The 26,569-nt window shown below is 44.3% G+C and overlaps 3 protein-coding genes across 10 annotated transcripts in view; 1 reads left to right on the forward strand and 2 right to left on the reverse strand.

Moving 5' to 3' along the window:
- Nucleotides 1-6,678: 6,678 nt before the first annotated feature.
- Nucleotides 6,679-11,884, reverse strand: LOC101529271 (small ribosomal subunit protein eS4, X isoform-like). Of its 7 annotated transcripts, none has more exons than XM_004581080.3 (2): nucleotides 11,751-11,884; nucleotides 6,679-7,735 (listed from the first exon to the last, which is right to left on the reverse strand). In XM_004581080.3, exon 2 carries the CDS (start codon nucleotides 7,726-7,728, stop codon nucleotides 6,937-6,939), a length of 792 nt encoding a protein of 263 aa, XP_004581137.1. In that variant the 5' UTR covers nucleotides 7,729-7,735; nucleotides 11,751-11,884; the 3' UTR covers nucleotides 6,679-6,936. The 7 variants fall into 7 exon arrangements, with proteins under 7 accessions (XP_004581137.1, XP_058528488.1, XP_058528490.1 ...); XM_058672505.1 differs by having other exon boundaries at nucleotides 6,679-7,730; nucleotides 11,751-11,856; XM_058672507.1 differs by lacking the exon at nucleotides 11,751-11,884 and adding an exon at nucleotides 11,510-11,744.
- Nucleotides 11,885-11,890: 6 nt separating this feature from the next.
- RPS6 (ribosomal protein S6) lies at nucleotides 11,891-15,216 on the forward strand. Its single transcript, XM_004581081.3, has 6 exons — nucleotides 11,891-11,959; nucleotides 12,491-12,622; nucleotides 13,139-13,349; nucleotides 13,526-13,672; nucleotides 14,815-14,972; nucleotides 15,085-15,216. The coding sequence occupies exons 1-6, from the start codon at nucleotides 11,954-11,956 to the stop codon at nucleotides 15,178-15,180; spliced, it is 750 nt and encodes a 249-aa protein (XP_004581138.1). The 5' UTR covers nucleotides 11,891-11,953; the 3' UTR covers nucleotides 15,181-15,216.
- Nucleotides 15,217-17,539: 2,323 nt separating this feature from the next.
- The window catches only part of DENND4C (DENN domain containing 4C), a 119,058-nt gene continuing 110,028 nt past the window's right edge, over nucleotides 17,540-26,569 (reverse strand). For both annotated transcript variants that reach the window (XM_004581082.3, XM_036496749.2), the window contains 3 exons: nucleotides 20,609-20,759; nucleotides 19,028-19,092; nucleotides 17,540-18,250 (listed from right to left, as the gene is read on the reverse strand). In XM_004581082.3, the coding sequence (XP_004581139.2) occupies nucleotides 18,114-18,250; nucleotides 19,028-19,092; nucleotides 20,609-20,759 (353 nt within the window). In that variant the 3' untranslated portion in view covers nucleotides 17,540-18,113. The remainder of the gene's footprint in view (nucleotides 18,251-19,027; nucleotides 19,093-20,608; nucleotides 20,760-26,569) is intronic.

A 26,569-nucleotide genomic window follows, 5' to 3' on the forward strand; every position in this document is an offset into this window, starting at 1 on the left:
GCTGTCCTATTCTGCTTTCCCAGGCCACAAGCAGGGAGCTCGATGGGAAGTGGAGCAGCCAGTATTAGAACCGGCGACCATATGGGATCCTGGTGCGTGCAAGGCGAAGACTTGAGCCACTAGGCTATCGTGATGGGCCCAGCCCACATTTATTGAACGGTGTTTGTTGAGTGATGTTGAGGACTCTCCCACAGCTATCTACTTTCTGAATAAACCCAGATCTCCTCAGCACCAAGTGCAAGCTCCCATCTGCTCCTTGAAGCAAGATCAACTTTGATTGGGGTCCTTAGGGAAAGAAGGAAAGAAGGCATTGCCAACAGAGAGAAGGACCAAGGTGAGAAAAGCCAGATATGCTGGGGCAGTGACAATGATAGTGATGACAAGGATGGAAAAATCTTCACTGAGGGTCAACTATGTACTAACAACTGTTTAACTTTTTCATGTGTTCATTAATCCCTGAGGAAGATATTTCCATTCTATACATGGGACACAGACAGATATATAAGTTGAAAATACATGGGACAGAATTTTTATTTTCCACAACTCTGAGCCAAGGGTTGAGAAATCCATTGCAATTCTTGCTCCTGGGTAGTTACAGAAATACTGCCAAGGACCTTTCCTAGCTTTTTTAACTTCCTTTCCCAAATACAGCATAAAATGTTCATAAATTCGTCTCTTACTTCCAAGTAGAAACTGCCCTTGATATTGCTTTGTGAATTTGTGTCTAAAATGATTTTTTTCCTTCCTGTGTTCTTGAATTGAGCCAGAAAGGAGAGAGCTTACTGAAATGCATGAACTCATCTCTCTTACAACTCCTTTTCTGTATTTTTACCTCTCTTTGAGAAATATAATTGCCATGAATTAGGTGTAAGTTTACTTTTAGTGATTTTGTTTTAGACTTACTCTGAACACAGAAAACTGTTTCAGATCCACATGGCTAAGAAACTTTGCCCCTAGACCCTGTTATGGGCCAAATTGTGTATCCCTTTCTATCTCACCTCAGATTTATGAAATGAATTTCTAACCCCCAAAACCTCACAATGTAACTGTGTTTGGAGGTGGGGTCTCCAAAGGGGTCACAAAAGCAGGTCAGAAAAAAAAGGGGAAATTAGGACACAGAAAAAACATGGATCAGAAAACAGAAAACCCAGCAGACAAGATCACCATCTGGAAGCCCAGGACAGGCCTCAGAAGAAACCAATTTCAATCTCAGAGGCATGAGGAGGCAAAACCAGTCTTGGGCACATTGCTGCGGCAGCCCCAGGTTAGCACAGCTGTGTGTTCAAGTGCTTCTTTCATTGTGCCAAACACTCAGCCCCCAAATTGAATATTCATTGGTTCAACCCCCCAATTTGAATACCCAACAGCCTACTAGGTGTCTCCATTTTGTGTATCTCATTGATCCTTTGTGCTCAGTGTGTCCAAAACACTACTTTCACCACTCTGAGCCTTTTCTTTTCCTTCATGACCCTATATCTCAGTGACAAATTTGGGACGTGCCAGAAGTGTCATCTTTCCAGACCCTGCACTCTCCTTCCACTCCTGCATCCTATCAGTAATGTTGTTCACCCATCCATCTATCCCTGTTATTTAACTCTTCTACACTTTGGAAGATTTTAGAACAAAAACTGGAGAGGTAACATAATGGACATCTGTATACCCTTCATAAAAGTAAGCTGTTTCTATTTGTATTTGCTTTTACTTTCTGTATTTATGATTTCCTCCTTGAACCCTTTGAAAGGTAACTACAATTAAGTTTGGAGCAGTGGTAAAGAGACTGATACAGGGTCCAGCACGGTGGCTAAGTCCTCGCCTTGAATGCGCTGGGATCCCATATAGGCTCTGGTTCTATTCCCGGCAGCTCCACTTCCCATCCAGCTCCCTGCTTGTGGCCTGGGAAAACAGTTGAGGACGGCCCAAAGCCTTGGGACCCTGCACCCGTGTGAGACTTGGAGGGGGTTCCTGGCTCCTGGCTTCAGATCAGCTCAGCACCGGCCGTTGCAGTTACTTGGGGAGTGAACCATTGGACGGAAGATCTTCTTCTGTCTCTCCTCCTCTCTATATATATCTGACTTTGCAATGAAAATAAATAAATCTTAAAAAAAGAAAAACAGACTGATACATCCTGTATCAGAGCACCTGGTTCCATTCTCGGCTGTTTCCCGTCCCAGCTTCCTAACAGTCCAAACCCGGGAGACACAGATGAGAGCACAAGTCACTGTGTTTCTACCATGCATTTAGGAGGCCTGGATTGAGTTCCTGGTCCCCAGCATCTGCCACATGGAGCCCCTGGGTGTTGTAGGAATTTGGGGAATCATTCCTACAGATTCTCTCTCTCTCTCTCTACACACACACACACACACACAGATGATATCTATTTATAGATACCTTCCTGGACCCAGCACACTAGCCTAGTGGCTAAAGTCCTTGCCTTACACGCACCAGGATCCCCCGTATGGGCACCAGTTCGTGTCCCGGCTATTCCACTTCCCATCCAGCTCCCTGCTTGTGGCCTGGGAAAGCAGTAGAGGATGGCCCAAAAGCCTTAGGCCCCTGCACTGGCATGGGAGACCCGGAAGAAGCTCCTGGCTTCAGATTGGCTCAGCTCCAGCCGTTGAGGCCACTTGGGGAGTGAATCAGTGGCCAGAAGAGCTTTATCTCTCCTCCTCTGTAAGTCTGACTTTCCAATAAAAACAAATAAATCTTTAAAATAAATTGAACTTGTTAAAAAGAAAGATAACTGCCTTTCAAAGAAAAAAATGAAATAACATTTGTACTAATTGATCGAGGTGACGCTCTGCTGGCTCTGCCTACAAACCTGAGAGGGCCTCCCTAAGAGGCGGTTGAACTTGAACTGGACAAGTGGGATGCTGGACTCTGTATGGTGTAAACTTTTAATTAGGGAATCTCAACGGAACTTGAGCTGTGGTTATGCATCAAGGTGAAGGAATTCATGATGGGGGAAGGGTTTGGGGTGAAGGGGGGGGAATCCCAGTACCTATGAAATTGTGTCATGTAATGCAATGTAATTAATGAATAAATGAATATTTAAAAAAAAAAAACATTTGTAAACACCTTATTCTATTTATACTTAAGCATACACTTAAGCATTTTCTCCCACATGTCAACATCATTATTGCATCACAAGTTAACATTATGTTGGTAATATAACACAGTCACTATTTAAATTTTATTCATTGTCCACTATTCTTATTTAGCCTTCTTCCCCATTTAGACTATTCAGGATCTAATCAAAATCCCTGCATAGCATAAGTCTGCTTAGATTTTTCAGGTTGGTACAGTTGCCCATCAGCCTTTTGTTCTTCACTTGTTATGATACCACCAGTAAACAGTTCAGCTCAGCTCTCCTGTCTTAGAACTCACATTCTGGATTTGTCTGATGGCTTTCCTTATGTTTAATTCCATAGTACCTTTAGACTTCATCCTTCAGACATGAACACATTCGTTTTTGAGATATTTCTTTTCTGCTGGCACTATTCTAGATTCATGTTATTTTGTGTTTTGCTCCAGTTTGGGAACAAAATACATTCTTATGAAAAACTCAAATGGTTTGAGAGGGGTGGAGTATTGTGAAACCAAGATCTGACTGAGAGTTGTGCTCCTTGTAATTAGGATATCATTTCTTCTAGGGCCTATTAAAGGACAACCTGAGGGGCAGGTGTTTGGCCTGGCGGTAAGATACTGCTTGCAGTGCCCACATCAGGGTGCCTGGCTTTGAGCAGCTTACCAATAATGAGCACCCTGGGAGGCAGCAGGTGATAGCACAAGTCATTCAATCCCTGCCACCCATGTGGGAGACCTGAACTGAGTTTCAGGCTCCTGGCCTCAACCTGGCACAGCCCGCAGTCACTTGGGGGAGTAAATCAGCAGCTCAGAGATCCCTATCTTGGACCTAGTGGTTGAAGTCCTCACCTTGAATCGCCAGGATCCTATACGGCCACCGGTTCTAATCCTGGTGGCCCTACTTCCCATCCAGCTTCCTGCTTGGACCTGGGACAGCAATTGAGGACGGCCCAAAGTCTTGGGACCCTGCACCCGCTTGGGAAACCCATAAGAGCTCCAGGCACCTGGCTCTGGATAAATATCAGCTCCAGCCAATGAGGCCACATGGGGAATGAATCATTGGACGGAAGATCTTCCTCTCTGTCTCTCCTCCTCTCTACATATCTGACTTTGCAATAAAAAAAAAAATTACTTTTTTTTTAAAAGATCTTTATCTCTGCTTCTCTGTCACTCAGGCTGTCAAATAAATTAATAAAATATAAATGCTTCTTGAAATCCATTTTTATCTGATTAAACTTTGCTGCACATTAGCAGTAAACTGGAATTGACAACAGTTGTACTTCAAGCCAGGCATTTCAATAGGGGATGCAGGAATGCTAAGTGGAGGCTTAACCACTGTGCCAAACATTTGCCCATGATTATATTTCAACTTTACACTGTCAGGCTAATATGTTTGGGTTTATAAACAATTTTATCTTTATACTTAATATTTTTAATAAAATTAAGTGGTGGGCCTGGCAGTGTGGTGTAGTAAGCTAAGCTTCCACCTGTGGCACCAGCATCCCACACAGGCACTGGTTCAAGTCATTGCTGCTCTCTGGTTCAGCTTCCTTCTTATGGATGGGCAAAGCAGAAACTGGCTCAAATCCCTGGGACCCTACCTACATGGGAAACTGGAAGAAGTTCCTGGCTCCTAGCTTTGGAATGGTTCAGCTCTGGCTGTAGCGAACCAAATGGATGGGTGTTCTCTTTTTTGGGGGGGTGGGGAAGGACTTCTAGAAAAATACTTCTATTTAAATTTTAGTAATTCTTCAAAATCACTAAGATGTACAGACGCAGGACGCTCCTACCCATTGGTTTATTCTCCAACACTGAGTGGGGGGTGCGAGGGTGAGGAGGCAGGAACTGGGAATCCAGGTCCATGCAAGGCTGGCAGAGATCCAAGTCTGCTGCCTCTCACAGGGAGCATCAACAGGAAGTTGGAGTCAGCAGCAGAGCAAGGCCTGGAAGCGGGCATCCCAACCAGCCCTGACCATGAAGCCAATCGCCTGCCTCATCTGCGACTGGAGTGGCCAAGCAGGCACTGCACGCTGGACACAGCTTCGCAGCCTGAAGCGTGGCCCCCAGGAAGTGGCCACCTCATGGGATTGCAAGAAGTCTCAAAATAAGATTTCCCAAGACACAGGTCAGATTCTTCATTTATGATTCATCAGCAGAAAACCAATGGCTTAGCACTTAAATTTATGCATGCCTCTCTGCCACTTTTGGACACTCTCCTTGTGCCTTGCCTCTCTCACCCTAGTCTGGGGATCCTGTCTCCTGCTAGCTGACCTGTCGCTCCCTGAAGAACTCATCTGTAACTCTGAAAACCTAAATTCCTCTGGCCCAGGGAAAGGCACACCTGGGACAGTGAGTGCACACACACCCGCAGCCTCGCTCCCACCATCACACCACACACACTCACTCATGACTAGCAATCTAAGAAGGAAAAACAGGACAGGGCCTGACTCATTGAGGGGGTTGGCCAGGGCAGAGGGTCCAGGGCAGAGGTGGGTCACATTCAGAATTACAAGGGCCGGTCCTCTCCAAACTCTGGCTTCTTGAAGAGCTCCGGGTCCTGGATCAACAGGTCGGACAACTCCAGCCTCAGTTCCTTCAGATCTGGTTTGTTCACTAGCCTTTGTGGGCCTCCAGGACTTCGCAACTACGCTTGCAGGCCATCATCTTGCCCTGAGGGGAGCCCGTAGCTCCATGCAAGAACTGGCCTCCCAGGGTCGCCAGGGCGCCTCAAGGGATGGTTGGGCGGGACTCATGCACTCTGATGCAGTCAGCTCCAGGAGGGTCTTTTTCTCTGTAACTCTTTCAAATAAAAATAATGTATTTTTAAAATCCTAGTCTTGTTTTTTTTTTTAACTTAATTTCTACTTGCGCCAGGCTAAAACCACGAGCCAGAAACTCGGTTTAGGTGTCCTCCCAGATGAGTAGCAGAAACTGAATTACCTGAGCCACCACCTACTGCCTCCGAGCATGTGCACTGAGAGGAAGCTGGTCCAGCTGAAGAGCTGGACCTCAATCCACGGATTCGGAATACAGCGTTACAACCCTGAGCCAAATGCTCACTTCAGGGAGTCGTATTTCCAACTATACACCCTCCATGCTACAGACACTTAGCCAGAGGATACACATTTTCTGATTTTGAAACATAACTTCAAAGCACAGTATAAAAGTGGTGTGGGGGCTGGCATGAGACACATGCAGCGCTGGCATCCAATATGGGCACCAGTTCAAGTCTTGAATGCTCCATTTCTGACCCAACTCCCTGCTAATGTGCCAGGGAAAGCAGTGGAAAACGATCTAAGTGCTTGGGCCCCTTCAACCTCTTGGGAAAACTGGAAGAAGCCCTGGGCTCCAGGCCTTAACCTGGTTGTTACCACAATTTGGGGATGGAAAAATCTCTCCCTCTCACTTATTTCTCTGTCTGTAACTTTAGAAAAATTTATAAAATTTTTTTGTAAGATGATGTGGTACTAATATAGACATGTGTAACAATCAAAGAAAATTCAGTCTAGAAATAAAAACACCCTCAGCAGTTGTGGCCGAGTGATTTAGGTGATGGACTAGAAATAAACCCATAATTTGTGATAACGTTTTTTTAATAAAAGTGCAAAATTATTTAACAAAAGTCTAACAAATACACTATAATAACATCATATTATACAACAGTTAACTCAAAATGGATTAGTGTTATAAAACAACTAAAACTGTAACATTAAGGGTAAATTTTTTATAATAGAAAATGTAAGAATGCAATTTTACAATCTTGAACAGTATATATTTTTTCTTTACATTAACCACACTGTATTATTTCAATCAAATACAAAGACTTTTCTAACACGTCATCTAGAGACCCTTTCACCCACTGCTCTGCTTTGCAGCCAGTCTCTTGTCTCGCTCTTCAGCAATGGTGAGGCGGATTCCCTTTCCCCGGGGAAGAGAAATCCATGGTTTGTTGCCTTTGCCGATAATGAAAATGTTGGCCAGCCGAGTAGCAAAGCTGTTGCCATTGGCATCCTTTACATGAACGACATCGAAAGAGCCAGGATGTCTCTCTCTGTTGGTGATCACACCAATTCTTCCCAGGTTGGCACCTCCAGTCACCATGCACAGGTTACCAATGTCAAACTTGATGAAATCAGTGATCTTGCCGGTCTCCAAATCGATCTGAATTGTGTCATTCACCTTGATGAGAGGATCAGGGTAGCGGATGGTGCGAGCATCGTGGGTCACCAGATGAGAGATGCCTTTTGTGCCCACAAGGATTTTTCTCACTTTGCACAACTTGTATTTAGCCTCCTCAGGTGTAATGCGATGAACAGCAAAACGACCCTTGGTATCATAGATCAGACGGAAATTCTCTCCGGTCTTGTTGATGCTGATGACATCCATGAAACCAGCAGGGTAGGTAACATCAGCTCGGACTTTGCCATCAATCTTAATGAACCGCTGCATGCAAATTTTCTTTACTTCATCCCCTGTTAGGGCATACTTCAGCTTATTCCTCAGGAAAATGATGAGAGGAAGACATTCTCTCAGCTTGTGGGGACCAGTGGATGGACGAGGAGCAAACACACTGGTCAACTTGTCCAGCATCCAATGCTTTGGAGCTGCTACTCGCTTCAGATGCTTCTTTGGACCACGAGCCATGGCTATACTAGAAATGGAAACAGTGGACAATAAACGCTTAAATGACACCATCATTATGGTCACCAACAACCCCAAAAATTACATATAATCAAAATTAAAAGCGTTTGCAGGTGCAGGTGTGGTGCAGTAGTCTAAGCCACCACTTGGGCTGACTAAATCCCAATTCAGCTCTTTATTAATGCTTTTCTGAGAAGCAACAAATGAAGACTCAAGTGTTTGGACATGTGTGATCCATGTGGAAGACTAGGATTAAGTTCCAAGCTTCTGGTTTTCTTCTTTTTATTTTTAAATATTTATGTTCGTATGTATGTGTGTGAAAGGTGGAGGTACAGACAGAGATCTTCCATCCAACGGTTCAATCCCTGAACTGCTACAACAGTTAGGGCTATGCCAGGCTGATGCAAAGTGCCAGGAGCTCTGGGTCTCCCATGTGGGTGCAGGAGCCCAAGGAACTGGATGATCTCTCACTGCTTTCCCAATTGTGTAACCAAGGAACTGGACTGCAAGTAGAGCAGCAGGACATGAATTGGCACTCATATGGGACACTGGCATTACAGTTGGTGGCTTAAAACTTGCTAAATCTCAATGCTGGTTCCCTTAGCTCCTGTCTTTAGCATAACACAGCCCTGAACATTGCAGGCATTTGGGTAACTAAACAGTGGATGCCAAGTGTGCGCTCTTTCTATTTCTCTTACTTTTTCAAATAAGTAAAATAAAACCTCTCAGACCTGATGTAATAGCCTAGCAGGTAAAGTCCTCACCTTGCACTCACTAGGATCCCATATGGCCACCAATTCTAATCCCAGTGGCCTCACTTCCCATTCAGCTCCCTGCTTGTGACCTAGCATAGCAGTCGAAAATGGCCCAAAAGCCTTGGGACCCTGTGCCTGCACAAAAGACCCAGAAAAAGCTCCTGGCTTCAGACTGGCTTAGCTCCAGCTGTTGCATCTACTTGTGGGTAAATCAGCTGAAGATCTTACTGCCTCTCCTCTCTGTATATATGCCTCCCCAATAAAAAGATACATTTTTTTAAGATTTACTTATTTTTATTGGAAAGGCAGATATACAGAGGAGAGACAGAGAGGAAGATCTTCCGTCTGATGGTTCACCCCCTAAGCCACTGCAACGGCCAGAGCCAAGCCAATCTGAAGCCAGGAGCCAGGAGCCAGGAGTTCCTCCTTCCGGGTCTCCCACACAGGTGCAGGGTCCCAAAGCTTTGGGCCGTCCTCGACTGCTTTCCCAGGCCACAAGCAGGGAGCTGGAAGGGAAGCAGGGCCACCAGGATTAGAATCAGTGACCATATGGGATCCTGGAGCTTGCAAGGCAAGGACCTTAACCACTATGCTATTGAGCTGGGCCCCCCAAAAAACATATTCTTAAAAATTTATTTTATTTTTATTGGGCCACAGATTTACAGACAGAAGGAAAGAGGAAGATCTTCCATTTGCTGGTTCATTCCCCAAGTGGCCACAATGGCCAAGCTTTCGATTCAACTGTTTTCACAGGCCACAAGCAGGAGCTGGATGGAAAGGCGAAGCAGCCAGGATACGAACAGGTACCCACATGGGATTCCAGGGGTTACCAGGGGAGGATTTTAGCCACTAGACTACTGTGCCAGGCCCAAGAAACACATCTTTTTTTTTTTTTAAGATTTATTTATTTTTATTACAAAGTCAGATACACAGAGAGGAGGCCCAGGAGCCAGGAACCACCTACAGGTCTCCCACACGGGTACAGGAACCCAAGGCTTTGGGCTGTCCTCGACCGCTTTCCCAGGCCACAAGCATGGGAGCTGGATGGGAAGTGGAGCTGCCGGGATTAGAACCGGCGCCCATATGGAATATCAGACATGTAAGGCGAGGACTTTAGCCACTAGGTTCCCATGCCAGAACATCTTGATAGTATTCTTTAAGCCACAAAAGTTTTCATTTTTTTTTTTTTAATGTTTTTTTAAAGATGTGTTTCTTGGGCCTGGCGCCATGACCTAGCAGCTAAGGTCCTTGTCTTGAATGTGCTGGGATCCCATATGGGCACCGGTTCTAATTCCGGCAGCCCTACGTTCCATCCAGCTCCCTGCTTGTGGCCTGGGAAAGCAGTCGAGGACGGCCCAAAGCCTTGGGACCCTGCACATGTTTGTGAGACCCAGAATAGACTCTGAGCTCCTCCTGGCTTCAGACTGGTGCAGCACTGGCTGATGTGGCCACCTGGGGAGTGAATCAACGAAGGAACGGAAGATCTTCCTCTCTCTCCTCTTCTCTGTATATCTGACTTTTCAATAAAAATAAAGTAAACCTTTAAAAAAATACTATCTAGTAAAAACACTATCGGGAGAAATACTTGCATATCATGTATCTGTTAGTACCCTAAATATCTAAAAAACTCATATAATTCTCTAATAAGACAAACAACACAGTTTATAAACGAGCAAACAATCTGGGTATTTGGTAGGATCTTAAATTGGATTGGCTACTAAGGAAAAAAATTAAAAACAGAATTATCTTATGATCCAGCAATCTCTTCTCTGGATATACTTGTATATCCAAAAGAACTAAAAGGGTCTCAAAGAGACACCTGAATACACATTAATACCGTAATTATGCACAGTAACCAAGCCATTTGGCAATGTTGTCAAATGAATGCGTAATGAAACTGTGGAAATTAGGTATGTTTTTTTTTTTCAGAGTGAGGAAAACATTTTGGAAAAAAATAAAGGTGGCATTGGTAGCACAATACTGTGAATGTATTGAATGTCACTGAAAATGATCAATTTTTCATTGTGTCATGTTACAGCAAAAACAAAAAATTACATAAAGATTTAAAAAGCATCCATTTATCAACAGCTTATGAACTAACGTCAGTAGACCAAACAGGATTCAGTAGAAGACCAAAGACCAAACAAGATTCAGTAGGCTCTTTCAACTTTGTGAGGCGGATTTAAATTCAAAACTCCGTGTTACTACACCAAAAGATGCTATGCATTAATCTTGGAAAATAAGTTATTTTGTTTACTTGAAGGTAGTTTTTGCGTCTTTAAGATAAAAGCTGGAGTAAATGCGTGACAGACAAACGTTGCTTCCTGCAGAGTACTGCCAAGATGTTTTAGAACTCTATTCCTGGTCCCCACCCTGCTTCTCTGCAGGGCTGAGCAAACGCAACTACTCACTCCCACATCTTTCTGAACGACCAAGGGTCCTACCACTGCTGCTTCAAGATATGCTACCAAGGGGAGAGGGCTTGTTGTAGGTTAAGCATCTCCTAACAGAGTGACTGAAGCACACCCCCTATCAGAGTGACCAGGTTTGGCCGGAGCCACCTTCGGGCTGCTGCGTTCTGGAAGGTAGTAAGTAAAGGCTCAAACGCCCGCGCCCCAGTCACCCACCCACCCAGCCCCGGACACCCAAATGGAGAGTTCCAGACTTCGGGTTGGCCCAGCCCAGGGAATCCGGGATTTGGGAAGTGAAATACTATTGCTCTTTCAAGTACATGAAAACTGTTTTTAAAGATATTAACCAAGTCCTTTCCATATAGGCCAAGCAGCACCGACTATACCAAAATAAAGACCTACGTAGTGGCCAAAATTATCAAGCTGGTCGAGGGGGTGGAGCATAAGCAACGCAGGTTTCACCATGAAGTCCCACAGAGGGGAGCGGCGGGGCGCTAGCGACTGCGTCGGCGGCTTTCGGGGAGCACGGGGGGGGGGGAGGCGTCCGGAGAGTTCCAGAGCGCCCGCAGTTGGCGGCCCTGGCAGGGCGTCTCGGGGGTATCTATCTAACCGACATACCGGCCGCGACACTCTGTCTTTCAAAGCCCGCGGAGGCGACCTAGACGGCCGGGCGACTTGAGGAGACCTGCGGCGTTTCCCGGGACTCGGGAGCCACCGGGGTCGGAGGCTTCCGCCTTGTGGGAGCACGGTCCTAGCCTTCCTCTCCCTCGGCACCACCGGCTGCAAGGCCCGGGACAGAGCAGCGGACGTTAGGGAGTCGAGGGGTTCGCCCTCAGAACCGAACGCGGGTTCTCCTCACCAGATCTCGGCGACCGAACAGCTGTGTCCTCCACGCCCGCCAAGCCCGCAGCTCCGCCCCGGAAGTAGCGCCCGCCAATGCTGGCTGCCGTCGCATTGGTCGCGAATTCCTCTCGCGAGAGCTGGAGGTGCCTATGTGATCTGAGTTAGGCGGAAGTCGGGCCTCTTTGCCGTGGCGCCTCGCGGGGGATCGGCAGCTTCAAGATGAAGGTAGGTTGTGTTGGTGGCCCTTCGACTAGGCTTGAGGCACTTCGGGCTTCAGAATTCGGCTTTCTCGAGGTGCTGGTTCCTTCAGAATCCTGCCTCTTGTTGAGCAAGGCTCTGAGGTCGGGAAAAGCTCGTGTTCTCAGACACGGAGCTCACAGGGAGAGCGGATGGCGGCCGATTGCGGCTGGAGCGGCTCCGGGCGGAGAGCGAGCGCCATGGTGGCTTCCTTGCGCCCGGCCGCGGCGCGGAGGCTGGCGTGTTTCCCGGGGCGCCCCAGACCTGGCGTGCGGCCCTTGCCCCTCGCCGCCAAGCTCGGGTTCCTGCCCGGTGGGCCGGGCGGGGGTGAACCGCAGCGGAGAGCGCGAGAAAACGAGCCCTAGCGTGGTGCGTGTGCTCCGGGGACACCGGCACCCGACATGCCCGCCCATTGTAAGGCGGCGACCGCAGGGACTTGAAGATGAATGACCGTGAGTGGTGCTGTATTAGCTTCGTGGATGAATTTTCTTAAACGTTTAACTCCTGTTTGACCCGTAGCTGAATATCTCCTTCCCAGCCACTGGCTGCCAAAAGCTCATCGAAGTGGACGATGAGCGTAAACTTCGAACTTTCTATGAGAAGCGCATGGCAACTGAAGTAGCTGCGGACGCTCTGGGCGAGGAGTGGAAGGTACGTTACCAGGCTACTGGCAGCTGTTGTAGTAACTGGTGATTGTCAGGTTTCGGCCTGGGTTCGACTCCTGGTGGGTTATTTCAGAATGTTAGTGTAGAAAGCGAAGCTGGCTCTGGGTGGGTCGTGTGGTAGAGTAAGCTGGAGAATAAAGGGTGAGGTTGACATGAATGTGGCTTAATCCCTGCACAACGCACCGAGCGAAAAATCAAGTGTCCATCCTGATAGTAGACACAGGGCTTTTTTCCAAATATCAAGGAGGGGATTTACGATTATTTTCGTTTCTTAGTTTTGTGTGTGCTACCTCTAGCAAAATGGTAGAGGTGGTAAGCTGGAACGGAATTTGCCAATTGAGTTTGACAAGTTGGAAATTATGCCAAAATTTAGGGAGGAACACTCAGTTGTTTGCTGAGTAGTATAAATCAGTTGATGAATTACTCTTTACAGGTGAAGTGAGAGATCATTCTTCAACGTTTGTTGAATATGGGTAGTAACTGTGACGGACCGTTCCCACAGGGCTACGTGGTCCGGATCAGTGGTGGAAATGACAAACAAGGATTCCCCATGAAGCAAGGTGTCTTGACTCATGGCCGAGTTCGCCTGCTACTGAGCAAGGGGCACTCCTGTTACAGACCCAGGAGAACTGGGGAAAGAAAACGCAAATCAGTGCGGGGCTGCATTGTCGATGCCAACTTGAGTGTTCTCAACTTGGTTATAGTAAAAAAAGGTGAGAATGTTGTTTGTTGAAATTGAACTGCCTTATTAATAGTACCCACATATTTGTCAAAGAAACTTGGTTTAATTGGTGCGGTTACAAATGATCAGAAGTGGATAAAAATGGCAGTTGAGATTTCTAATTGTGAGGGCATCGTTGAGTTACACAAAATTTGTTTCTCTTCTAAGGAGAGAAAGATATTCCGGGATTGACTGATACTACGGTGCCTCGTCGCCTGGGACCTAAAAGAGCAAGCAGAATCCGCAAACTTTTCAATCTCTCAAAAGAAGATGACGTGCGCCAGTATGTTGTGAGAAAGCCCCTAAACAAGGAAGGTAGGAGGGACTATAAAATTTAGGACTTAATTTTGTTGTGGACATTCCCACGTATGATCTTAAAATGGATTGCTTACACCTTTTGAGGTATGAGTGAGATGTTAACAGGTGAGCAGATAAACAGTAGGTGTTCTTGTTTATATTCAGTGCTGTAACCAGAGCTGAATGGATCCTAAGCCAGGTGCAGGGTCCCAAGGCTTTCTAACATCCACTGATTTACCCCCCCCCCCCGCCCCCCAAAGTGGCTGCAACAGCCAGGGCTGAGCCGATCTAAACTCAGGATCCTCCTGTGGGTCCCCCATAGCGAATGCAGGAACTCAAGGCTTTGGGCTGCCCTTGACTACTTTCCCAGGCCACAAGCAGGGAGCTGAAATGGAATTGGAGCAGCTGAGAAATGATGAACCAGCACCCATATGGGATTCTGACGCTTGGAAGGCAAGGACTTTAGCCACTAGGCTACTGTGCTGTGCCCCTGCTTTTGTTTTGTTGGTAAAAACTTTTGTAGCATATGTGTGGGGTTTTCATGTGTTATCCATTGTCATTAAATCACATAGTTGGACACCTGTGAGGGCAGCATTGATGCTGCCAGAACATTGACCCTTTTTCTAAACTGACAAATCGGGGGGGGGGGAGAAAACCTGGGTTTTGTTTCAGGGCTGTTGTAACTTAAAATTGCCACAGGGTATAGGCTCATTAGTTCAAAATGTATGGATTACCCACCTTTTCACTGGTGCTAATGGTATACTGTTGCCTAAGTGTTTACCCTTACAGCCTGAGGTGCCTGCATAGTTTTCACAAAGCTAGAATGATGGCATCTACAGCCTTATTCCAAGCAGGTTTAAGCATATTGGTGGATGCACACAGATGATACGGGCAGTGTTTTCCATTTCCACATAGCAGTTCATAGATTAACTAGAAGTAATGCTGTGCTTTATTTAGTAAAGCATGGGCATATGGCAGACAAAGTGGTTGTTTTTCAGAACTGTTCAGCGCACCTTTTTGAGTGAACGGAGTAATAAGGTGTGGAATATAGCTTATGTTAAACACTTGTGTATTTTATGAAAATATGTGCATGCCTGCTCAATAATGGTGTGGGTCTCAGTGACCATGTCTTTGACTGATGGAGTTACCTGTGTTTTCAGGTAAGAAACCTAGGACCAAAGCACCCAAGATTCAGCGTCTTGTTACGCCACGAGTCCTCCAGCACAAACGCCGGCGCATTGCTCTGAAGAAACAGCGGACTAAGAAGAATAAGGAAGAGGCTGCAGAATATGCGAAACTTCTGGCCAAGAGAATGAAGGTAAGTCCCAGACGATTGGAGTGAGAGGGCAGGGTGTTAGGTCTGCTTTCGGGTTTCCATCTTCTTCCATCTTCCACAACTAATTGTGCTTTTTTATTTTTGCTTCCTTTAGGAGGCCAAAGAAAAACGCCAGGAGCAGATCGCCAAGAGACGCAGGCTGTCTTCCCTGAGAGCATCCACTTCTAAATCAGAGTCTAGTCAAAAATAAGGTTTAAGAATAATGAATAAATAAGATTGGATTTCAGATCTCCTGTACTGACTCTTTCATTGGCAGCATAATTAGATAAAGGGAAAGAGGGGCATGCATGTGGCAGTTAGGTGGAACTGTTGAAATCAACACTCAGAATTGTCTCTGTGGCATGGTAGTGGAATGCGTAACCAGGAGAAAGGGTTTCTTTTGGTGGTCAGACAAAATTATTTCAGAAAGGCATGGATAGGCCCAGTGTGGCAGCTTAGTGGCTAAAGTTCTCGCTTTCCACACACTGGGATCCATTATGGGCACCAGTTTGTGTCTTTCTATCCAGTTCCCTGCTTGTGGACTGGGAAAGCAGTGGAAGATGGCCCAAAGCCTTGGGACCCTGCACCCACGTGGAGGCCCAGAAGAGGCTCCTGGCTTCAGCTCGGCACAGTTGCAGCCATGTGGGAACTGAATCGTTGGAAGGCATAGACAAGTTGGGGAAATGCATATACAGTGTGTGGGAGGTAACCTGTGAAGATGCTATTGACAAACTTTAAAAACAAAATGTTAAAGCTATCCAGAGTAAAAAAGGGATAAAGTTTCACTTAAGTCACAAGGATAACTTCATATGCACATTATGAAGGCTGCAGCAATTGGCTTAGAAAATAGAACTGAAGATCCTAAAAATCGATGGTGGGTGTGGGCCAATACCCAAGCTCCCTCACAGCCTTAGTGGTGGAGGATGGCACAAGTGTTTAGGCCTTTATGCATAACCACCTTTCACAGTGGGAAGGTGGGTAGTTCTCTTATTTTTATTGTAACTATATATATTAAGGAGGGGAGAGAGGAAGATCTTTTGTCCAACGATACACTCTCCAGGTGACTGCAATGGGCAGTGCTGGGCCAATCTGGAGCCAGCTCTTCCAGGTCTCCCACATAGGTGCAAGGTCCCAAGGCTTTCCCAGGCCACAAGCAGGGAGCTGAATGGGAAGTGGAGCTGCCAGGATTAGAACCAGTACCCATACAGGACCCCAGTGCATTCAAGACCAGGACTTTAGCCGCTAGGCCACCACGCTGGACCCTGCAGACATTAATAAATGTTCTAAGGTAGTGTTCAGTTACTAGAAAAATCAGCAAATGTAAGACCTCCATTACAGATGTTAGGAAAGTTGGTTTACTAAGTGTTTCTGGTAGGTAATTTAGTACAAAATATAGAGTTTGGCTCAATGGTTAAATCCGTGCTGGCTCCATATTGTGTCTACTTCCCATCCAGCTCCCTGCTTGTGGCCTGAGAACGCAGCCAAAGCCTTGAGACCCTGCACCGATGCGGGAGATCCAGAGGTAGTGCCTGGCTCCTGGCTTTGGATCAACTCACCTCCAGTATTATTCAGGGAGGGAGTAAACCAGCAGATGGAAGAGCTTTCTGTCTTTAATGTAAATCTGCCTTTCCAATTAAAGTGATGTCTTGGAAGAAAAATGGAGACAGCCTGCTATTTGAATATTTCATGAAAGAAGTTTGGCAACAAAGACAACACACAACAACTACAAGAAGTTTTCATTTTATTGAGCCTCAATTTTTATATGCAAGGTCATTCAAAACTTTGTCAAGTCAGTGTTATGTATTAAAACTAGTACCAAGTTGTAAATTGCAAAAATATACTCCTGAGACAGTGCAAAAGATTCATTTTGAAAAATGAGAATTGTACATGATTTCTGTTTTCTTTGACTTAGCACTTTCACAAAAAAAAATCAGAATTACGCATAGGTGAATAATTGATAAAGGACTGGTAACAAATAGTACAGAATCGTGCTGTTAAACTACCAAATGGAAACAGACCTTTTGTGTCAGTGGATTTAGTCATCTGCACAGTTAACGTATAAACATGCCACCATGGGTTTTTTTTTTTTTCCCTAAAACCAGAGTTGAGGCAAGCTTACTGTTTCTTGATGAATGTTTTTAATGAAAGGCATGATAAATGAAAGGCATTGAGTGCCATGATTTTTTTTTAAACCTATTGGCAACATGCTCAATAAGCTTAAAAATTATGAGACTTCATTGGTTTAACCAAAAATAGTATTTATAAATGCACACTTTTACTCACAAGCATACATATCTAAATATTATACAAAAATAAAAATGTACAGTGCAAATTTATCCACAGGTTTCAAAAAGTGACCAACAGTAAAAAATGTCTTGAAAAGATTTCAGGTTTCTAGACCATTTAGCATTTTAAATATGTTCTAATTAATCTCACAAATTATGAAGTTAATTTAATTTCAGTGTTAAGTGAGTAAAATTCTCAGAAAATTAAAGTTTTGGGAATATGGAAAGAAGCAATCATTCAAAATATAACAAGGTGAAGATAAAGTTGGAGGGAAGGCAGCTGTCATTGGATTATCAGGTAATTGTGAGATTACTGACAAATTTAGTAGTAGTCATTTAATGGGCAGTCAGATCCCTTTTTAGGTAATGTATTGCAACATGCAATCTAAGAATTTTAATAAATATACACTTAAAATATGGCTATACATCCTCATACCCATACCTATACAGCCCCACACATTTACACACATACACAATTCAATGCTCTTGTAGTTATTTCATTTGCTTTGGGGTTTGGCAGCTTAACCTGCCATTTCCCAAACTCAACAGCTTAATAGATACACAAAATGCCTAGGGTGAATATGTTATTTCTTTCAAACTTACAGATACTGAGTAAATCCAAATGTGGCTTTCAGCAGAGGCAGAGAACTGGTTCAGGGGTTGGAAATCTTCAACATGAAAGAATCCTGGAACATTTTAATTTATGTATTTTGAGATGATTCAGTGTGAATTACAATTTATTATATAAATTGTCAGAGTTAATTTCATTTTTCACCAATTCTTGGGATCTGGAAAAAATCTTGACTTTCCACATTGCATTTACTGCACCAGTACTGTGTGTCAAAATTCTAAGAACTATTTAAATGAGAGGTGCTCCAAAACACTTCCTGCACCATTCCACGCTAACACTTGGTGGAGCATCAATTTTCTGCAATTTTTCAAGGATCTCTGAAGACAGACTATTGTATGCAAGTCCATATTCATTGTCAAAGGCCTCTGAAAGACATGTTAAAAAATGCGGTTATAATTTGTCAAAAGTTGTGCATTGAAAAATGATACTAAGTCAAACATTATTATTTGTTTTAGATTTATTTTTACTGGAGAGGCAAATCAAATTTACAGAGAAAAGGAGAGATAGGAAGTCCTATCTATCTGATGGTTCACTTCCAAATGGCTGCAATGGCCAGAGCTGAGCCAATCCAAAGCCAGGAGCCAGGAACTTCTTCCATCAGGTTTCCCACATGGGTGCAGGATTCCAAGGCTATTGGCCATTCTATCCTCCACTGCTCCCTCAGGCCACAAGCAGGGAGCTGAATGGGAAGTGGAGCAGCTGAGAATTTTAGCCATCCCCAAATATGTATTTTAACAGCAATATTTAAAAGTCTTTTTAAAGGCACATAAAGCATTTACACACACCACCTACATTATTTCTGAGCTTCAATAAAAGAAAACAGCCTTTAAACTAGCAATTGTTGTGGTATAGGGAGTAAAGCTACTACTTGCAATGCCAGCATATTTTTGTATCAGCAAACTAGTTTGAGCACTAGCCACTACAGGATCCCACTCCCTACTTTTGCACCTGGAAAAGCAGAAGATGGTTCCACTATGTGCACTTGTGCTACCCATGTGAGAGGCCCAGAACAGTTCCAGGCTCCTGGCTCTCTGGCCATTTGGTGTCAGGGGTTTTGTCTCTTTCTCTCTGTCACTCTGCCTTTCACATAAAGATAAATATTGAAAACAATGAAAAGGTTTTCCTTTGATAATCCAACTTACCAATATCAATATTCTCCCTCCCAAGTGACACTAATGATAAGAAGAGGATTTCTCGATATAAGCTCCTATAAAACAAATATATTTAAAGGTTAATGAGTAAACAACATAAAACACACACAGATGCAATTTTAAAAAAAAAAAAACTGGAAACAGATTAAGTCCTACAGTCCAATTAGCAGTAACATATCCACATTAATATCCCAGTTATGATATGCCATAATTCTACAAGATGTCATCTTTTGAGGAGGCCAGGTAAATGGAACACACTGTACTATTTCTGTAACTTTTCAAATTAAGAATTTTAAGAAAATTAATGAGCATAAACCTTTTCACCAAAAGCAGAAATCCAAAATGGACTGTGTAGCTATTCTAACTTTTAATAGCATGTAGTACATACTTTAATTTCTAACTGTAATTCACAAAATCAGTCATCCCTATCTTTGCTACTCAAAAAAGCAACATTAATTTCTTAATAAGAGTGAGCCCTTATACACAGTGTGATGGTGATATGATCGCATGACTAATACAAAGGATAAATCACTGTATTTAGTTTTTCAAAAAGGTCACACATGCAATGTTAAAAATGAGGTTCATGACTGAGGTTACCAAAGATGGAGGGGTAACAATTTACATAAGAAAGTAAGACATGATGCTGATTCGAACGACACTTCATATAGTTTTAGGAGCTTCAGAGCCATGACGAGAAATTCCTGAAATATTATTTTCCTATTCTGAAACTACACATGTTTGAAGCTAGCTACTCTTTTAATTGTGAAGGTCATTTCAACCTCAACAGTTGAGATGTGGAGTGATGCATGCACTTCATTACCAATTCTTGCCCTGTCATTTAGATTACCATCAAAGATACCAAGACTGAAGCATCTTGAAGGGGACCCTAGAAACATCAGTAATGTTAGATGTAGCTGATTATGTCTCCTTTCCTGAAGCTTCCACTGCAAAACTTCTTTACGCTGAAATGAAGATGAATATTGATCCGGATATGTTAGCTGACAACAGTAACAGGATCACTATATTTCCACATCCTTTACAGTTAGCCTCTTCGATCATTTCCCGAAATTGTTCACATTCCTATTCCTCACATTTATATCCAACAAGAAAAGACGTGTGGCTTTCACAGAGCCTAAGCAACCAAATTCATGGTGGTTTTAAGTAAAAGCACTAACGTTCTCAAAAGACAGTACATTCTAGACATCAATGATTTGTCTCCTTAAAAATCAATATATCTCATTACACACTTTTATTATGTGCTTATACTTAGGTGTGAATGCATATATTTGGGTAGTACTTTCTAAAAACCTGATATGCAACAAATATGTATTTCTTTTAAAATTAGAGCTATTTTAAAAATAATTTTTTTTTAAGATTTATTTTTATTTTTATTACAAAGTCAGATATACTGAGAGGAGGAGAGATAGAGAGGAAGTGGAGCTGCCGGGATTAGAACCAGCGGCCATATGGGATCAAGGCAAGGACCTTAGCACTAGGCCACGCTGCCGAGCCCTAAAAATAATTTTGAAAAAATACTGAGTGGAAGCAAACTAAATAACAGTAGGTCATTACCTTTGTCTTTTCACATTTGGCTTCATCTGCTGAGAGAGCAGGCTGATGGGTTTTAAAACATCATTATGCTGAATACTCTGCCTAATAGCTTCAACTAAAGTGCTTGTTGCTTGTTGTTCCTCTGACAGGACGGACAGTTTCTTTTCAGAATCTAATAAGAACAAAGTGAATAAAAATGGATTTTTGCCAATTATTAAACAAGTCTCCCCTGGCCATCACTGTAACATTTCCAGGCATTCAGTCAGTATCACTTCACCCTAACTAGTAAAATTACGTGGCAGTGTGCCAACCAAGATATTTTTCCTGCTCCCTTCACATAAAGACGACATGTCCCTTTGCCCTCTCCTTCAAGTCACAGCTTCCCGCACAGTGGCATGTTACTACATCCCAGCACCATGTTCACTGATGGTAAAGCAAATGCAGCACGGAACCCAGATCTCTGCTAATGGAGGAGGTACTCAGTAGTCCTAGATTGTCTAATTCATTCTTTCCGTTCAGACATAAAAAAACCTGAATATAGTAATCATATACCATAATTCGTAAAGTCATGTGCTTCAGCCTCCTATTTTCTTCTTTTTTTTAAGATCTATTTATTTTTATTGCTAAGTCAGATATACAGACAGGAGGAGAGACAGAGAGGAAGATCTTCCATCCGATGATTCACACCCCAGTGACAATAGCCGGTGCTGCGCCGATCTGAAGGCAGGAGCCAGGAACTTCCTCTTTGGGGTCTCCCGTACGGGTGCAGGGTCCCAAGGACTTGGGCCATGCTGGACTGCTCTCCTAGGCCACAAGCAGGAAGCAGGGTGGGAAGTGGGCCTGCCGGGGTTAGAACCGGCGCCCATTTGGGATCTGGCGCGTTCAAGGCGAGGACTTTAGCCACTAGGTCACCGCACCGGGCCCCAACCTCCTATTTTCTACTAAACATAACAGTTCAATCATAATATAAGGGCACTTCCAGAATAATTAATAACATGTATACAGATTTCACAGAATCTAGAAGCACTTCATGGGTGGTTACTTGGCACAGTGTTTGGGACGCCCACAGTCCAAATCACACCTGGGTTACAGTACCAGCTGGACTCCAGCATCCTGCTAAGATACAACTTAGTAGGCCACAGGTGATGGCTCAAGTACTTGAATTACTGCCACCCTCATGAGAAACCTCGGTTAAGTTCCTGGCCCATGCCTTCCACAGTCCCAGGCCTCCGACCGCTGAGGGCATTTGAGGAATGAACTATCAAATGGGAGATTCTCTGTCTTGTCTTTCAAATATACTTAAAACAATTTTTTAATGTTTCAGTGGTAACTGCATTTAAATCATGATAACATTAAACATGTAAAAATTCAACAACATGTGTTTGACCTTGGAAAAGGGAAGGCTTTATTTATCACTTGTTAAGATTTATTGGGCCTATGGAAAATGTCCCACAGGTATGCATTTGGCATGGGTCGGGGGCAGACCAGGCTGACCCAATTCACGTTATCCATTGGCAGATCCGAGCACTGGAATGGAGTGTGGGTCAAGCCAGGTTCGGTCACAACAATAAGCAGTTCACAATACGGAATGCCAAGGTGAGGTTGCCTGAGCCAGATGTGACCACAACACCCAGTCAGCACATGCGATAACGAGGAAGGCAGGGGGCAGAACCAGCAGGCGAATAAGGAGTGGCTCCCTTGCTGAACAGCAACTGCTACTGGAGAGCGGGAACCGGGATGGTGGTAGACCAGACTAGGCAGGGTTACTGCACCTGTGCGCCCATGCGGACCAGATCAGGGAAAAACCAGGCTGGGCTGATTATTCCTACTGGTGCATCCCTCAAATAGAGTGGGTGAGGGTTGTTGGGGCTTGGCCGCAGCAGAGGCTGAGAAGGCTGGCACTGGGGGCTAGCTCAGTCAAGTTAAACCACAGAACCACCTGCAGAGTGCATAATCTGGGAGTGGGAATGGACTGAGAGGGAAATAGTGGGCTCCTCCCTCTTGGGCTGCCACTCCCCATGGGAGGGCACGAAAACTAGGACAGGGGCTGAGGTGGCTAGACAGACACCCAAGAACTTCTGTGAAGGCTGGATAGTTGAGCTGGTTAGATGGAACAAAGTTAAAAACCCACTGACATCTATGAGAGCAGAAGGGAAGGTGGGTCAGACTGGATTAGTATGCCACACAAACAGGCAAACCAGGGCAGGAGGCGGGCCTGGTTGGGGTTATTGTGGGTCACTCCGGCTAGGCCGCAACTCCCACTGGTTTGTGTGAGGGCCGAGTATGTGCTGGGCAGAACCAGGCTGGACCGCAAACATCCATCAGTTCCAAAGGAAGACAGGGATGGAAGCAGCACCAACCCAGCGACAGCAACCACCACCTGATTGGGGTGATGGACTACGCGGGCCCTACACTTGCCAGCACATACAAGAACCTGGTCTGGGAACACCTCAGACAAAGTTCCATTGGGGATCCCCCCAGTCGAACTTTTGGACTCAGAACGCTATCCATCAAACAACAAGACGGAACAAGTCAACCAGCCACCTCAGCTATATGTTGGTAATGGAAAAACTGGGCAAATGGAGACACTATGATGGACTGTGTTGACCAGGGGACTCTCCAGCAACTGCAATGTGTCTGGAGTGACGAGAGGGGCAGCAATGCAGAACTGTTGAACTATCAGAACCACTTGGGCAAGACCCTCGGAGCATGCCACACATCTGGGACCTGGGGTGGGAGGGAGTCTGGATGGGGTTTCTCCTTTAAAATCTGCTTTTACATTAGGTTTATTAAGGAAACAATACAGAACTAATTGTCTTACCCATTTTCCTGTAGACCTTGAACCTTTTTACTCTAATTATGTCAAGATTGACAAAATAAAGAAAATAAAAGATTTATTAGCCCTGGCACTGTGGCCTAGCGGCTAAAGTCCTCACCTTGAATGCCCCAGGATCCCATATGAGTGCCGGTTCTAATCCCGGCAGCTCCACTTCCCATCCAGTTCCCTGCTTGTGACCTGGGAAAGCAGTCGAGGACGGCTCAAAGCTTTGGGACCCTGCACCCGTGTGGGAGACCTGTGGGTGGTTCCTGGCTCCTGGCTTCAGATCAGTGCAGCATCGGCCATTGCGGTCACTTGGGGAATGAATCATTAGACGGAAGATCTTCCTCTCTGTCTCTCCTCCTCTCTGTATATCTGACTTTGTAATAAAAATAAATAAATCTAAAAAAACGAGATTTATTTATTCTTATTCTTATTGGAAAGGCAGATTTACAGAGAGGAGAGACACAGAAAGATTTTCCATCCATTGGTTCACTCCCCAAATGGTTGCAAAGGCCAGAGCTAGCTGATCTGATACCAGGCTCCTCTTTCACGCAGGTACAGGGTCCCAAGGCTTTTGGCCATCCTCCACTGCTTTCCCAGGCCACAAGCAAAGAGCAGGATAAGAAGTGGAACAGCTGTGAAACAAACCTGCACCATTATGTGATCCCAGCACTTCGCAATAGGAGGATAAGCCAATTGAGCCACTGTCTAGGAACAAAGGGTAAACTTTGATACTGCAGATAATTTCTACAGCAAAACAATTTCATGAATACTAACATGAATATTAGGAATAGATATCCATCACTTCTGTCAGCCTGATTTTGAGTGCACGTCAAACCAATATTGTATATTTTGTATCACTAAATAAAGGCATCTAGAAATACTCCATTTGTTTTCAATATAGAAACAGCACAGTTCTTTGTTAATAAGAGAAAACTGACTGCGATTGCTTTGATCCGACCTCCTGCACCTGCTAAAAGACAACCTTTTTTTTTTTTTTTTAAATATTCATTTATTCATTAATTACATTGCATTACATGACACAATTTCATAGGTACTGGGATTCCCCCCCCTTCACCCCAAACCCTTCCCCCATCATGAATTCCTTCACCTTGATGCATAACCACAGCTCAAGTTCCGTTTAGATTCCCTAATTAAAAGTTTACACCATACAGAGTCCAGCATCCCACTTGTCCAGTTCAAGTTCAACCGCCTCTTAGGGAGGCCCTCTCAGGTTTGTAGGCAGAGCCAGCAGAGCGTCACCTCGATCAATTAGAAGCACCAACATATCATCAGCAACAGTCCAGGTATGATGAGGCTGGTGCAGAGTCCACTGATTGACATAGTCCGTCTTAGGGTTTCCCCTTGTCCAGTTTTCCGCTGCAAGCATAAAGCTGAGGTGGTTGATTCATCTACCTGGACTATTGCTGATGATATGTTGGTGCTTCTAATTGATCGAGGTGACGCTCTTCTGGCTCTGCCTAAAAGACAACCTTTCAACAGAATAACTTTCGTATGATACTATGACTTTGGCGCCTCGTCTGTAAGACATAATTATACATATATTATACATAATTTAACTTTAAAAAAAAAAGAGTAGTTATAATTTCCAAGCCTTAAAATTTTACCCATTTAAAGTGTACTATGCTGCTTAATTCATTGAGAGCTGTGCAATAATTATCATGATCAATTTTGGAACATTTTCACTGCTAAAAAACAAAATCTGCCCTACTCCACAATCAGATTATACTTTCTGTCTCTACAGATAGGTTAGGTCTGAGTATTTCATGTAAATGGAATCATACTATTTCTGCTGGTTTGTAGCTGGATTTACTGTAGAATACTCAAGATACATCCATTCTGTAGCATGTGTCAGTACCTCATTACTCTCTTGCCAAACAAAATTCCATTTTACAGCTACACTATATTGTATCCATTCATATGATAATAGACATTTAAATAATTTCCATGGGTTTGCTACAAATAATGCTATGAGCATTCATACTTATGTTTTCATGGCTGGTATCTTCATTTCACTTGGTGATATATCTGAGTGCAACTGCTGACATAGGGTAGCTGTTTACCACTTTGAGAAGCTACAAAACCATTTTACAAAGCATATGTGCCATTTTCTAACCCTAAGATATGAAAGTTTCAATTATACATATTTACCAATTAGCTGTTGATTATAGTCACTGGGAAACAGGAAGTAACTATCTCTGTGGTGGGTTTGCATAAAACCCAGTGGAGCTTTATGACTACTGTTATTTAGTACCTTTTCATTTCCTTTGGCCATTGATACTTCTTTTTTTTTTTTAAAAGATCTATTTTATTTTTATTGGAAAGGCAGATATACAGAGAGAAGAGACAGAGAAGAAGATCTTCTGTCTGATGATTCACTCCCCAAGTGGCCACAACAGCTTGAGCTGGGCCGATCTGAAGCCAGCATCCCGGAGCCTCTTCCAGTTCTCTCACACGGGTGCAGGGTCCCAAGGCTTTGGCTATCCTTGACTGCTTTCCCAGGCTACAAGTAGGGAGCTGGATGGGAAGTGCAGCCACTGGGATTAGAACTGCCACCCAAATGGGATTCCGGTACGTGCAAGGTTGAGGACTTTAGCTGTTAGGCTGGCACACCGGGCCTCACTGCTACTTTAAAACATTGTCTATTCACACTCTTCGCGTTTAAAAAAAAAAAAAAGATTTATTTATTTTTATTGGAAAGACAGATATATAGAGAGGAGGACAGAAAGAGAGGAAGATCTTCTGTTGAAGGCAGGAACCAGGAACTTCCTCCGGGTCTCTCATGCGCATGCAGGGTCCCAAGGCCTTGGGCAGTCTACTGCTTTCCCAGGCCACAAGCAGGGAGCTGGATGGGAAGTGGAGCTGCCAGGATTAGAATCGGCACCCATATGGGATTCCGGCACATTCAAGGCGAGGACTTTAGCTGCTAGGCCATGCCGCCAGACCCTCTTCGCCTGTTTTTAAAATGGGTGTTCTAACCTGTGTGGGAGACCTGGAAGAGGCTCCTCACTCCTAGCTTCTTATTATCTCAGTCCTGTGCATTGCAGCCATTTGGGGAGTGAAACAGTAGACAAAAGATCTTCCTCTCTGTCTTTCCTTCTCTCTGTTAATCTGCCTTTCCAATAAAAAAATAAATACAT

The sequence above is a fragment of the Ochotona princeps genome, chromosome 14, assembly GCF_030435755.1.
Source record: "Ochotona princeps isolate mOchPri1 chromosome 14, mOchPri1.hap1, whole genome shotgun sequence".
Lineage (NCBI taxonomy): Eukaryota > Metazoa > Chordata > Mammalia > Lagomorpha > Ochotonidae > Ochotona > Ochotona princeps.